General features: G+C 40.3%; 1 protein-coding gene across 2 annotated transcripts in view; it reads left to right on the top strand.

The window, feature by feature from the left end:
- Positions 1-15,848, top strand: part of spata20 (spermatogenesis associated 20) — a 227,575-nt gene that overhangs the window by 16,539 nt on the left and 195,188 nt on the right. For both annotated transcript variants that reach the window (XR_014875716.1, XM_085170426.1), the window contains exons 13-14: positions 5,980-6,188; positions 15,067-15,266. Coding sequence is in view for 1 of the 2 variants with exons in the window: in XM_085170426.1 (XP_085026552.1) it covers positions 5,980-6,188; positions 15,067-15,266 (409 nt within the window). In the remaining variant the exon portion in view is untranslated. The remainder of the gene's footprint in view (positions 1-5,979; positions 6,189-15,066; positions 15,267-15,848) is intronic.

Genomic DNA, 15,848 nt, shown 5'->3' with positions numbered 1-15,848 from the left:
TAAAACGATGGGACCCGTTGCCTTTCTGTGACCCACATCACCCCAGTAAGTTCCTCCATCTAAGCTTTATTTAGTGGGAAGTGAGTGCCTGTGTATCTGGGAACCATGATGAAGCCATCATTCTAAAAGTGGTGCTATGTGCTATGATACGGTAGACTGACAAGGTGTTTTATCTTTGCTCTCAGGGAAATGACTCATTTAACACGGGCTGTTGAAGGTGTGAATGAAAAGGCTGTCGAGTATTTCTGAAAGGCTTTTTACATTTTTGTGGTTGTGTGTTAGTGAGGTCGTCTTTAGCGCTCGTCTCTGGCTGTCATCCCTGTGGCTGGAGTCACCTCAGCCAGATGACATGTTGCTGTGTGACTGAAAAGGCTGTTGTCCTCTTTTGTTTTGTTTTTTAAACTAAGAAAACAAAAATGATTGAAAAGCTGGCTTAGTAATGTCTGTGTGTGAGGTTGAGATTGTGTTCTATTGAAATACAATATTTGATGTGTCTGGTGTTAAATGTAATTTAAAATGGTTTTTTTTTAAGTTTTCAATTTAAAGACTTTACACCAGCAGACACTCTGCACCAATACTGCAGTAGTTTTCTAAATCACTGCATAGTGTGGGTGTTTCTAAAGACCCAGTCTTCATGAGGCGCATGCAACAAAGATCTTAGGGAAAATAAACTTCTCATTATTATATATATATATCTGCTTTATAAGCTCAGTACTGTGCAAAAGTATTAAGCCAGTGTAAAATTTCTTTATATTTTGTAAGGAAAGTGGGAAATGAATGCAGCGATTTACTGAAACGTGCAAACATAAATGGAAGTACAGAATATGAGGCAAAAACAGAGTTTTCACAGTTCTGTCAAGCAATAACTGGAATGACCAGATTTATTCTTCAGCACAGCTTGAATTCTTATGGTCAAGATTTCCTATAATTTCTTTATTAATCTCAAGGAATATTTGTTTGGGCATCTTAAAGGACTTGTAACAGGGTTCGTACGGGTGCTTGAAATACTTGAAAATGCTTGAATTTTAATGTTGTCTTTTCAAGGTTTGAAAAGGGCTTGAATTTCAGATTTTGTGCTTAAAAGTGCTTGAAAGTGTAACTGTATTTCATTCACCATAAATAACTATCTGATTGAATAGTTTTCTTATCAGATAGAGAAATAAAATGAGTCGCAAAATGTAAAAGAAAGATTTCCCCGCCTGGGCTGCCTTGCGTCTGTTTCAACGTGTGACCCCGCCCCTCCCTCGGACAGTCGGGGATGAGTGCGCTAACATACCTGTAGGTTGCTGTTTTAATGAGTGTGATGGAAAACGACAATGGCGGAGTTTGCGCTCTCCAGTCGCATGATAGGTGAGTCCTAGTAAATAATTTTCCAGTACGTGTACCCCATATGGAAAAGATATATAGATACAAACTTTATAAGATTTATGTCTTGTGTGAAACTTGTATGAAAAGCATACAAGAGAAAACAGATATAAGATCCCTTGAAAAATTATATAAATGAAACTTGTATGTTTTGGATACTTACTAAAACAATATATGAAAGTAATGAGAAAGTGGCCACTTTCATGAGTAAATCATATAAGCCTTATATGATTCACTATATGAAATAGGCCACATCTTATGCAAGTCTTTTATAAGTTTTTACTAATTCTTTTCCATATGGGACGTTACACGTGCTATTTTTTAAAATTATGATTATCATTTTGCTATAAAACTCGCTGGAGAAATGATTGAAATGCACTGAGTGTGATGCAGTATGGCAGCGCAATTATGGAATATGCTGTGAACTTAGCTAACATTCCTTAGCAGTAATATGAGTTAATTTACTCAAGTGAAAGCTTTAAACATTAGCCCGATACATAACTATCCAACTTAAGGCTTTCTGATTAACCCCCAGAGTCTCCATTTCAACTTGGGTCAAACATGCGGACTTCAAACTATATACCAGTTTTTAAATTGTGTTGATAGGCCACGTAAAACCGATGTCTTTTGTTTTTTTCTGAATAAAACAGTGACATTTACTCCGGGAAGAAACGGTAAAAACGGCGTTTTCTAAGGAGAGCGCTAGCAAACACGCTTTGCTTGCGAATGAAAAAAGAAAAAGAAAAAACACTCCTTCCCCATTGGTGGAAAAAATGTACCACGTTGACCAATCAAAAAAAGATATGGCAACATGTGGCATTTGGTTGTTTGGGAAGAGGGGGAAGTTTTAGGAGTGACCGGCGAGAGTGAGCGAGTTTTGATACGTGAGAGATTTGTGACGTTTACCGTGTTTGGAGTCTCAAGTTAGTGTGTGGTCACTGTAGTCACAGTTGCTGCAAAAAAGCCACCAAAGGCAGGTTGCAGTGTAAACGCTGAGTGACACACCTGCTGTCAGACCTGCAGGTTTATCCCTGTGCTGTTCTCATCTGTGTTATACTGAACACAAACTATTTTTGGAGTTGCATAAATAATTTGTGTGCCTTCTTATTTGATGCAGAACACCTGATTGTTCTGTAAATAGTTTTAAATGGTTATATAAAAAACGTCTGAGCCTTGGCTGCATTTTTAGGTCAATAGTACCATATAACTTTGTTGTTTTCAAAACTTGTGCATATTTTGTAAAAAATGTACAATTTCTATTTGCATTTCAAGTTATGAAAATGATTCGTTAAACATGCTTGTGGTTTTTACAGTCAAAAATATCACTTTCTACTCATATTTAAAATTTTGTCTGAATTTAGATAAATTGTGCTGACACATTATGTCAAAATGAGAAAATAACAGATTGGCAAGATAAACAGTTTTTAAAGGTGAAATATAGAGGCCAAATCAAAAGTAGTCAGAAACGGCCAATTATACCCTGGACCCCAGAGGGTTAGAGGCTAAAAGCAAAGTTGTCACCAAATACTGTTTATATTTGTGTGTTTTGCTGCAGCTTTTTAGTATTAACTTGGTGCCTTTGGGTGAAGTAATGGTAATATGAGGGAGCGATCCATATGGTCACAAAGAATAGCCACTTGTTTCTGTGCTACCAAAGTTTGGCTTTCATTTAAAATGTGTTTATCGTCAGCACCGACACATTAAACTACTTTAAGTTTAACAGGCCTCAGGTGGTAAAGCTCACACTGAGGCCTGTGGGGCTCTATCAGCCACTGAGACAGTACACACACAATATTTGTATTTGTACATGAATATTTCATACTGTAAGGCTGCCTGTTTATTTAAGGGAGATGAACAAAATACATTGAATTGTACATAATAATATCACAGATGATAAATTCAAATGATTTTAAGTAGATGCTTGTGCATGCTTAAAGTCTTATATGTTGAATTGAACTATGTGATCTGTTTAAAGCCTCCCAGTCAGTGCTGTTCTCCATGCCTGTCTGACTGTGCATGATGTTATTAGCACAAACACTTTAAAGTGATCATTTAGGACTTCAGAAATAATACAGACAGCAATGTAGTTAGCAATAAAACAGTTTTATTGGGAATTAACTTAAAAAAACAAACAAACATCTGTCTCCTATTTCTTGTCACATAGGAAAGAAGCAACAATATCTGATGAGAAGACTTATTTATTTCTTTTTTGGGGTTTTTTCAACAGGAGAAGAACATCTCTAACAAGTTGATTTGTTCACATTTTCACATTTTTTAAGTGAGATGTGCATTTTGAGTTTATACACTCTGTATATAAGGCGACCGTTTCCTTTTGCAGTATTTTTGTGTGGTGCGTTTTTCTATGTCTTAACAAAAGGGGATCAAAGGTGTTTAAGTTCACCTTGGATAATTTGTTTTACTCTTCACATGGTCTTACTGAGGTGATGCGAATTGAAACATGCATTCTTTTTTTGGGGGGGGGGGGGGGGGTTGGCGGGGGGGGGGGGGGATGTTCTGGAAAAGCTTGAAAAGGGACCTTGAAAATGCTTAAAAAGTGCTTGATTTTGACCCTGAAAAAGGCATATGAACCTTGTTGTAATCATCACGTTTTCTAAGCTCTGCTGTTTTTTGCCATCATCAGCTGCTGTTAGCCGACGTTAGTGAAACTTGAAGTGGAGGTAACATTGTTGGACTCCTACCCTTGGCAAATAAACTCTCATACAATCTGAGAACATGAAATTGTTTATCAGGAGGAGAGTCCTTCTTAATGTTAACATAATGTAAGTTTATACCCAGTTGTTGTAAAACAGAGGTGTGATCCTTCATTTCTTCACTCCACAGAAACCCTACAACTTCTCTTTTTTAATGGATTTTATGGGAACGCATCAATTTGCTGGAAGGAATTATTTATGTTTCAAACTCAAAAAACAACGGCCTCCTTGTTGACAAAAAAATAAATCACATTCCTTTAATTATATAGAAAATATAAGAAAAATCATTTATTTGCTATGTGTAAACATCGATCAGGGCCTCCTCCCGGTGGGACATGCCCGGAAAACCTCACCCAGGAGGCATCCTTGTCAGATGCCCGAACCACCTCAGCTGGCTCCTTTCGATGTGGAGCAGCAGCGGCTCTACTCTGAGCCTCTCCCGGATGGCTGAACTTCCCACCCTATCTCTAAGGGAGAGGCCAGCCACCCTTCAGAGGAGGCTCATTTCCGCGCTTGTATCCGCGATCTCGTTCTTTTGGTCACTACCCACAGCTCGTGGCCATAGGTGAGGGTAGGGACGTAGATTGACCGTTAAATTGAGAGCTTCGCTTTTACACTCAGCTCCCTCTTCACCACGACGAACCGGTGCAGCGTCTGCATTACTGCAGCTGCAGCCCCAATCCATCTGTCGATCTCCGGCTCCCTTCTCCCATCACTTGCGAACAAGACCCCGAGATACTTGAACTCCTCCACTTGGGGCAGGAACTCATCCCCGACCCGGAGTGGGAACTCCACCCTTTTCTGGCTGAGAACCATGGCCTCAGATTTTACATAATAATCTATATGATAATTGTCAGGTTACAGGGACTGAAACGAGTGAATAAAGTGGCCAAAGCCACTTCAGAAAGCCTCAGTACTTTTGCTTAAGGCCAATTTAAAAATAACAAGAAATTCTGGCTCCATGGAAACAAAAGAAAAGAGGGGGTGGGTCAGGACTTTTGCACAGTCCTATACTGAGTTGAGTTGGCTAGAACAAGTGCTTTTGCTCTGTGTATGAGTTGGCTCATGAATCAACCTTTTTTCTGGGGAAGAAAAGCTGCTCTCTGACTCCTCACCTCTCCGTGACCTTAAAGTCATGCACTTTATCTTCTCCAAGTGCACCTCCTGTTTTCAGCCTCTTGACTGCCAGCCATCAGCCTCTCATGTCACAGCACTGTCTGGCCTCCTGTCACTGTCTGTCCCCATGCACTCACTCAGACGGGGTGCCGTCATGAGAATTGGAGGGGAAAAGCAGCACGGGGTGGAATAACACTCGAATTTAGAAGCTGATTTGCAGTGACTCAGTAGCAACATTGTGAAGGACAAGTCTTGAACGATAAATCAGAATCAATTTCACTGACAGAGAATGATTTGTAATTTTGGGAGAGATTTGTAGGGCAAAAGAACTCGTCTGAATGAAGGAAGTGGAGGAGGAAAAAGAGTTACTTCAAACGTCAGACATCTTATGTATGCAGTTGTGTGCCTATGCGAATGTCTTTGCCTTTACTATAGAAACACAGATGAATAATTACACATTGAGAAAAATGCTTCAGAAAGTGACTATACTCAGCTAACTATGTGTATTATAATGTAGTCGTGGATTGTCCCAAGTATCTCCTTCAGGCTCTTTGTAATGCCTCTGTAAGGCAGTTCCACCAAATTTCTTTGCCATCTGGCTGTTTGTCTTCCTCAGGCAGTATAAAAAATTAAAGCATGGAGTGGAGAAAAAAACAAAGCAAAACTAGTTCACTAAAAGTAACTCATGTTAACGCTTCGATCAATAAATTCTTAATGAAAATTGTCCTCATTCCCACTCTCCTCTCCTGCTCCTCTGATTTTCACTTTCTCCCTCTGCGCTCTGCAGATCTCCGTCTATCTCTGGCTTCCTGGATGACTATGCCTTCATCATATGTGGTTTGCTGGACCTGTACGAGGCCACGCTACAAACAGAGTGGCTGCAGTGGGCTGAGGAGCTGCAGCTGAGGCAGGACGTGTTGTTCTGGGATGATCAGGGCGGAGGCTACTTCTGCAGTGATCCCACTGACAGCACAGTACTGCTGCAGCTGAAAGAGGGTGAGGGATGGATGCATTAGCTGCTTTTTTTTTTTTACCATAGGAACATTTGAAGGGGCTCAATGCACTTAACTTCAATAAGAACTACAATATTCAATTCACTTCAATTCAATTTTATTTATATAGCGCCAAATCACAACAAAAGTCGCCTCAAGGCACTTCATAGATACAGAGAAAAACCCAACAATCATATGACCCCCTATGAGCAAGCACTTTGGTGACAGTGGGAAGGAAAAACTCCCTTTTAACAGGAAGAAACCTCCAGCAGAACCAGGCTCAGGGAGGGGCGGCCATCTGCTGCGACCGGTTGGGGTATCTTACCCCCAGCAAAGTCCCAGCTCAGGGGGTTGGCACATTCTGGAAGTTTAGGGATGTGTGAGTGGTGACTGCTTTTTGTTAGGATAACTTACTTTTTATAAAGATAACATTTAAATCTGGCCCAAGCACAGCTTTTGATTGCTCTGTTTGAGCAAGACAAGAGAGGCTTACACAGCTGGAACGTCTGGTTTGCTGTTTCTACATCAGTGAACTAATTTGCCTAATCTCTGAGGTTCTTCAGACTGAAGTGGAATCACATATAAACAACAGTGTAAAGGAACCTTTTCTTTCTTTGAAGTTTCATGGACAGAATAGGTACCTGGAGTGGAAATGTAGGTGCTGATAGATTGGTAGATCATCTCAGTATGGGTGTTCAGGCAAACATGATTCCTTTCTTATAAAATGAAAGTAAACTACTTAGATATCTGAAATCTCTGTTATCTTACCTGTGTCTACAATATTAGTAGTGAATTTAAATACATAACTCTGGAAGACATGATGGTAATGTCGCCTGTGGCAATTAGGAAGCCGCAAGGAGTGTGATTGTATTACAGTGTCATAGAGCGCACATTTTGAGTGATTGTACTCTGAGCTTTAGTGATTCATATGTCTTTTGTTTCTAAAATATGAACGCCAACAAAAACATCACAGTTTGTATTTAGCATTTTTTGTGACTCATACTGAATAACTAGCTTCTTTTGTTTTAAAACTTGCTAGTGTTTTTGAATGTTGTATTTTAACCCTCTAGAAATCTAACTGCTCTGTAAAGCAGCAACATACACTACATATAAGAGATATAATGTAGCTACCTTAATGATCTCTCACACACACACACACACACACAGACCGATCTATAACCACTATATGAACCCTATAGTCCGCTCCTCTGACTTTAAGTCCTATGGATAATATACAGTTTATACAAAGAGGCAAATTAGCCATGGAGTCAAAAGTGTGTTAAATGGAAGTCTGTGGTCTTGAATAGCTTTAAGTGGGTCTTCAAGGAACAACAGTTTTGATATTAGACCTGAAGATTTGCCCAGATTAGTAACTGAAAGGAGCACGAGTGCTCAAATGCAGTTTTTGTCACATTTGACAGAGTGATTGTGTTGTTAGATGAGCACAGAGGTGATCAGGAAAAGTCTTTAACGTCCATTCTCCTGGGCTCACTAATGTCTGTAGAAAACTTAGGGTAATTTTGTTAAGCAGTCATGTAATGTTTTTTTTTAGCTTCCAGCTGCTCCAGTCAAGCAGTAGAAAAATAAGTCAAGCTATTAACAAACTGAGAAGGGTTCAAGCTTTGGATACACATGGAGTCAAATGTGACATCAGAAAATGATGCCAGTCGACTAAGCAACAGGCTGAAAGTGCTACAGGCATATACACACATCTGCTGTAATATTGGAAGTTCTGTTGAGCTGTTAGAACATAAATAACAAACTGGTGCTGCTACTGTGGGGCATGTGGCAAGTCTGTTTAAAGATGCAGGTCGGATTGACAGACAGGTGAAAGACTAATAGCACTACTGCAGAATACCGCTGCGGCTCAGGCAAAGTGTGAGGATGTAGCTCAGAGAGATGAATAAATAGAAAGTTTGAGATGTGTGTGCAGAATTGGAAATTGGCAGAAGTTGACCACACTGAGTTAAACAAACAGAGGAGGCATGAATGGATGCTGAGTTACTGGATGAGCGTAATCATTAATTGCTCATCTTTTCATGTACCGTCCATCTCTTTCTCGCCTGCGTATATCTTTCACCTTATTGATCGATCTTAACACGATGGAAGCCTCGTCTGTAATATCTCTGTCAGTCTATTGCTACACTTTAAATGTTAGTGAAAAGGCAAGAAGGCACAGATTGGTGGATAGACTGATGAATAGCTGGAGGATAAAAGAGGGGAGCAGAGGAGTATTGACCTCCTCCTATCTACCTTCAGCACTGTAAAAGCCTCACTCATTCAAGCTGAACGTCTTCAACTTGAAAGCACTCAAAGACTGATGCTCTGATTCTTCGGCTACTTTGATCACCAGGCCTGTCAAATACGTCTTCTTTCTGTCTCAGTCCATCTGCTCCTGACAGGCTGGAACAGGACGACAATCTGCAGTGGGAATCTCAAACCCACCTTCTGCTTCTGCCTGCTCTCATCTTGCTTACATCTTCATTTTTTCCAATTATTACACGTTCTTCCTTGCTGCCCTCGTACTTACCTTTTAGCCTTGTAGGGTTTGTTTCTTTTCCTTCCTCAGTATGCGCCTTTCGATGTTGATTACAAATATAAGCACAATTGGGCCGCAAATAGTTTTCCTTACAAACAGTACTAGAGTGTTGTTTTGTTTCAGGCTATTCGATAAATAAAAATCTGTTTTCTGCTTGAGGAAATGAAACCCAACCCAGAAACAATCCTACTGATTTCCCAGTGACTGAAGTCTTTTGTCTTTGACCTGGTCCTGTGCCTCAGCTTTACAATGATTTTCAACCTGGTAAATGACAAAACAGGTGGCATTGCATTAGACTAGCATCAGAATGGTGCAGGAAACCGTTGAGGACAATATTTTCAGCAATATCTAACATAATATAAGTGATTAATGAAACTGTGATGAGATGTGGGACATTTGGGCCAGGCCCCTAGTGGACAAGCTGTGTAAGGCCAGTATTTATGTGTTTGTTTTGGAATTATTTGTTATTTATCACAAATGCACTGAAAATATCTGATCTAATCTAAAATTGGCATATAACTGTAGAGAATAAATTGAATGATTAAAAAGGTTAGAAATAGATTGATCAAGGTACACAAATGGCCACTAAAAATGAAAAATGTTGTCTAACCTTAAACCTTTCCTGCAGTGGAAAGTTTGGAGTTTTGTAGAAATAATTCCTTTAGATGCCTAAAGTTTTGCTAATTAAAATCTTCTTATGTAAAAGGTAGTGATGAAACAGTATATTACTATAGAAGTAGAAGAAGTAGCACTGTGCAGACAGACTGACAGCCTGCTGTTTCAGAGATTCAATCCTGAATTGGGTAAATTTTTCCAACTTTTCCGACTGGATTGTCACGTTCGGGGCACAGTCACTTTGACTGATAGGTGTCCCAAGACAGACAGTCATAGTGTCTGCTGACCCCCCTTAGTGTGTGTGCTGTTGGAGAATTTTTAAATGAATTATGTAACTACTATTATGGGTTGCTGGCCATCCCAGAAGTTTGTGCTTCGTTTTGGTGATTAAATTATTAGTGCCTTCTTAGCTGTTACTTACTTAGAGTGCGGGAAAATATTATTTGGTCACTTGCTGAATTTGTAAGTTTGCTCACTTACTAAGAAATGAACAGTCTCTATTCTTTTATGATGGTTTCATTTTAATTAAGTGAGACGGAATATTAACCAAAAGTTCATAAGAAACACATTACATAAAAGTTATAAATTGATTTGCGTCTCATTAAGTGAAACAAGTATTTGATTCCCTACAGCCCAGCCAGAATTCTGGTTCCCACTGATTGTTGTGTGCCACATTACAAACAATCAGTCAATTACAGATACTCCTGATCTCAATGTGTGTAAAGCACACCTGTCGACAGAATTAGTTTCTTCCATTCCAGTCTGTCCGCCATGGTCGGCAAGACCAAATCTTAGCTTTCCCATTGAACAGCTAAATAATTCAGGGAAGGCTTGGAGTAAGTGCTGCGGTCAGATGAAACTCACTCTTTGACATCAACCTAACCTGCCATCTTTGGGTCACACTCAACATATCTGTTCTTCCAAACATGGCTAGCCAGTCTCCAGACCTCAGTCCTGTAAAAGTCTGTGGAAGGAGCTCAAGCTTCAGGTAGCTAATCTGTTAGCCAAGAAAGCTAAAAGATTTAAAGAGTTTCTGTAAAGAGGCTCGCTGCGCCATTAAATATAAACAAATGTCCAAGAAACCCATCCGCATATATACATATTCTGTACAGTGTCTGAAAATATAATGGTCTATACCAGGGGTCAGTAACCTTTAACACCCAAAGAGCCACTTGGACCCAGTTTCCACGCAAAAGAAAACACTGGGAGCTGCAAATACTTTTTAACATCTAAAATGACGATAACACTGTATATATTTTTTTTTACCTTTATGCTTCAACTAAGGTGTGTTGCTTATGAAATCCATGAAGTGCTACAGAGAAAATTACATTTTATTTATGTAATTAACCCATTTTGAACTCTTAAAGAAATATAACCAAAGGAAAGACACCCAGCTGAACTAAAATGATCCAGCAAACAAAAACTGTTGTGAGCCGCCACCCTTATATCGCCTTTGGGCTTTTGGAGCCTTGACCTGACTTATAATAATAATAAAATAATTGGGAAAAAATGCACTATCCTGCTAAAAAAATGAAAAGTAGATATTTGCAAAATTCTGGCTAAATATGTATTTTATCAGGTTAATGTGTGTGGCGGGGCGTGGTCTGCAGTGCCACTGCAGGGGAGGTGGACGTACCTGAGCACCATCCGCAATCACGCCTCACCGCCTTAACGTCTGTGCTCTCTATGCTGTGTGTCGGGCTGTGAGCTGAAAAGCTACAGCCGGCTGTATGCGTACAGTAACCGTGTGTGAAAAGCGGTCAATAAAGAGATGCTGAAAAGCAGCGGGTCTGCCCTGGTATGTTTACAATGGGACTTCTGCTCCTGAACCTCTGCGCACAGCGTCTGAAAATCGGAGCTGTACGAAGTCACTTTCATCTTTATGCAGGACTGTAAGCTGTCATCTGTGAGGCGTAGGGATGGGTATTAATAAGATTTTCACGATTCCGATTCCATTTTCGATTCTGTTTAACGATTCAATTCTTTATCGATTCTCTTATCGATTCTTTTTTTAAAAAAAGGAGAACACTAAGGTCTAATAGCTTAGAACTTTGTTTTATATCTTCTCTTTGAACAAGATAGAAATTTAGGAGTAACATGGCCTTACAAACCCAACAGTGAGATCTTAAGAGATCCACAGCCTACGGCTCTTCAATGGGGTGTCACAGGGTCACCAGGAAAAAAAAATTGTAAATGTAAAATAATAAAATAAATATTCTTCTGTAGCAATAACAAAGTATAACATCAATTATTCAGTAGCAATTACACAAGAATATCCAGTAATGTCCCTGCCTACAATTAAACACATTCACTTACTGAAAATCATCTGCTGTGGCAAATGGGTCCAAACCTTTGACCACAAACTTAGTCACTGCTCGGTGACATTAGTCTATCCTGGCCTGAAAGGAGACGCTAACGGTAGACTGCAGCGAGAACTGCCAGCATCTGAGCCAGACTCTGTCTGTCTCTCTCATCATGGTCACCTAAATGCACAGTAATGGTAGGTTTTGTAATAAGGCAGATCGCACTAACATAATATGCACTGTTAGTTGATTATTCACCTGCCGCATTAACGGGAGAGGACGTGCAAACGTTACCACTGCCGCTGGGTTGAGATTCACGAGTCCGGAGCGGAATTAAAAACACGACATTCATTTAAGGTCATCGCGTGTTTTGTCATTCATTTTGTTCATATCTACTTTGCAAGTATTGCAAGTTGCCCTGTTGTCATCCGTTCTCGTAAAGTATAACCAAAGTTTTGAGCGTTTGAGCCGCTTACGCGCCATGTTTCCTGCCAGGTAAATGACGCTCGGCAACGTGGTGACGTCATTCGGGGCGACTGGAATCGATAAGGGAATCGTTTGCAAAAATGGCAAACAATTCCAAGGAATTGAAACAGTGGGAACCGGTTCTCAACAAGAACCGGTTTTCGATACCCATCCCTAGTGAGGCGTGAGCGGTGTTTGTTTTTAACATAGTTGGAGAACAGCTGCTGACATAATGTGGATCCAAAGATCCATAATTGGCCTACCTGGGGTTGAAAGTCTCGATAAATGCACGGCGTTTCGGCGGGTATACCGGCTTCCGCGAGTGTGACGCGTATTTTGAGCGATGAAAAAATAATAGAATATAATTTTATTCAAAATCACAATAATCTTCCAATTTAGAACTACAAGTTAAAAAAATAACTAAACACAAATAAAATACACTTCAGCTAAATACTTCTAATTTATTTTCCCAAACCACGTGGAGCCGCAGTACAAGGACTAAAGAGCCGCATGCGGGTCTGGAGCCGCAGGTTGCCGACCCCTGCTCTATACTTTTTGCTTAGCTCATAAAAACAAAAAAGAGTTTCCTCAAGAACTTCTTCTGTTGCAAATCTGTAGAAAAAGGAGGATTTTTTTTGTACCAAAGGACTGGGGATATAAAAATAAATGGTCCTGGCCTGGATGTGCACTCCAGCCTTTCTTCAGTTGCCAATCCACTTCTGTAACTGATGGCTGCTGGCATGTCAGAGAAACTGACACTTTGTCTACACGCTGACATGTACCTTTGATCTGCCAGGCTGTAGATTCCAATTTGGATGTAGTTGCCTATTTGTTTTTGCTCCCAAGCTGCTCTGTCTGACAGGAACCATCTATTTCAACAGCTTCCTACTCCCACTTGTATTTTTATTCATAAATCTTTTGTCATCTTGACTCAGTTAATTTTTTTTCTCCTTACTAATACAGTCAGTAGGCTCGTCTTTCTCCCTTCCAAATGGATCTCACGTTACATCTTTTCTTTTCCTCCATGACACGATTCATCATTTTTCAGTTGGAAATGCAGATCTTTTGGTGATTGTTATTTTTATTATGAAATGTGGGACAGATCAGAGATGATGGCAGCCTGAGCTTGTGTGTTTTGGAGCGCTTGTCCCTGCGCGCCGTCACACCTGCATCTGTGTGTGTTTATCGAAGTTGACTCGTGAGAGCTCTCTCATCTGAGAGGATTGACGGAGCCATTATGGTGGCGGCGCTGTGTGGGGTTGAAGCCCATTAGTGACGCTACACCCGCTGCAGTGCGGACGCCGGTCCCAGCAGCGTGGCCTGTCACCGCAAGACGGATTACCCCACTATGCTGCCACTCTACATCTCCTCGCCTCAGCCTCCCTTGTGTGTATTTGTTTTTGAAGACTAAGGTTGCAATTATGCACAATATCTGTCTTTGTTTTGTAGTTGAAAATCAGTTGTGTTTGTGAAAACAGTTTTTGTCCCTCGTGGTCAGAGTGCATTGTCAGATGTATTCCCATTTAAAAAGACAGAAAAATACAGGATATATCAACTTGAGACTGCTTCAGCTGTTTTTGTAGACTTTAAAAAACTGATAAAAGTCTTAAGTAGTGCTTTACTGCAGTGAGTGTGTGTTTCTGTGCTGACAGCAAATTTTCTATGTGTGTGTCTGTTTGGAAGCAGTACTGTCACGCCTTCATCTGCCCTCTTTCCATGGGGATCCTTAAGAGATGAGATGTGAAATGTTGAAAGCAAACAGACTCTCAGGTTAAACTTCTGTGTGTGTTTACAGTGTGTGTGTGTGTGTGCTGAAACTTCCTTGCTGTGGAGTCCAGAAACATGCAAATCAAAGTATTTCTGCATTTCAGTCACGCATGGATGATGGTAATTCGTGCTCATTATAAAACATATTGAATATGCAGTGTACAGGACAGCTGTGTGGCTGTGTAGGGCCATTTTGCTGTAAATACTTAGAAGTCAGAACTCTACAACTCTACATTTCCAGGTTTTGCTCAAAATGTGTAGTTTAACTTAAAGAGTAAATTGTGTTGGACAATAAAAAGCACACTCACACACATTCAGAAACACAGACCTCAGGCCTGAGAAGCAATCATGTAGCAAGGGCAGAGGTTATGGGAACATCACCTTCCAGGTTCTCATTAGACACTGATATGAATGATAAGGACCAGTCACTGAACAGAGCCATACTTTTGGCCTGTTGTTGATTGATGTTGGCATTTTAAACAAACAAACAAACAAAAAAAGAGGACAATTTGCTGAACTTAGTGGGCAATACCTGTGTTTCCACAACTGAATGTTCAAACATTCAGTTTCAGTCGGTCACCGACAGCAAAAAACGTCAATGCAGTCACCGGGCAACCATTGAAGGCAACTTTAGTGAAGAATATCTAAAAGACAAAATAATGCTTAAGTTGATTATTGTTTTTTGTGTGCATAGCATGGCTCCTTCCCAGGACCTTGTTTCAGATAACAATAAATGAGTTGTGAGTGAGTGAGTGAGTCTGTTTTGTATCAAGTCCTAATCCCTGTCTTATGGCTCAGTCACACTAGAGTAAAAATAGGATGGCAACATCTCTGTAACTAGGAATAATCACTGGTCGCCTCGTAATTGCATTGAAGTTTTTTGCTATCGGTGAACAATTTGCAAGTAGTTGCGGTGAGTGTTTTTATTGCACTTTGCCTGGTGAAAAGCAGCCTGTCTCCAAACAACTGAAGTCTATCTTCAGAGGAGTCGTTCAAAGCCAGTGAGTTTGCAAATTCTTTGCACAATTGTGCAATAAATATGCTCATGCTGAAATCTCCGACCACGGTTTTAATGTGACTATACCTTTATACTCTGTTTCATTTAAATAACTCCTCTGTTTTCTTGATTCAGAGTATATTCAAGGTCTTAGACTGTAACTGTTGAGCATCTTTTGTTTGTCTATGCGTCTCAGATCAGGATGGAGCTGAGCCCAGTGCTAACTCAGTCTCAGCGTTCAACCTCCTTCGTCTGTCCCACTACACTGGAAGACAGGAGTGGCTCCAGAAGTCCCAGCAGCTACTGACGGCATTCTCTGACCGTCTGACCACTGTTCCCATAGCCTTGCCTGAAATGGTGCGAGCTCTTATGGCCCAGCACTACACACTTAAACAGGTGAGTTTGAAACTAACACACATGATCATGAAGGGGAACAAGTTCAGGCACCAGAAGGATTTATTTTGTCCTGCGAGTTCACCGCTCATTGAAGTCTTTTGAGTTTTGCATGTAGGAATCAGGGCTACTGGTGGGTTTTAGTTACTATGACAACCAGATAATACTTTACCATTGGTATTGGTAGGGTAGTCAAATTAGTCTTGATTTAATATTACGCATTTAAAGTGCCACTGTTGATTGGTGTTAGCCAAAGACAGTTGTCCTAAAAGCCAGGTTGGCTTGGAGAGCAGGTGTTTGCCAGGCTGCCAGCCCAAATTGATTTTCGCGTCCACCCACTAAAAGCAAAGGTTTCTGCTTGAATGATGTATTGTGCAAACATAGTTTGTCATGCAATTTGCATTTAGTGGTAAACAAAAACTGAAGAAAATGATGTGGCATAGCAGAAACAAAAGCTGAACAAGAAGCTGGTGAAACAGATTTAACTGATTCTCTTGTATACTCAGTAACCATGCAGTAAAGTGAACGTCAGTATGAAATTATTCCACTACATCTCTCCACAGCACTGCAAATAAAGTTTTATTG

The sequence above is a fragment of the Neolamprologus multifasciatus genome, chromosome 8 (assembly GCF_963576455.1).
Source record: "Neolamprologus multifasciatus chromosome 8, fNeoMul1.2, whole genome shotgun sequence".
Taxonomy (NCBI): Eukaryota; Metazoa; Chordata; class Actinopteri; order Cichliformes; family Cichlidae; genus Neolamprologus; species Neolamprologus multifasciatus.
Note: the sequence above shows the minus strand (reverse complement) of the source record. Positions and strands in the feature narration are given on the sequence as shown.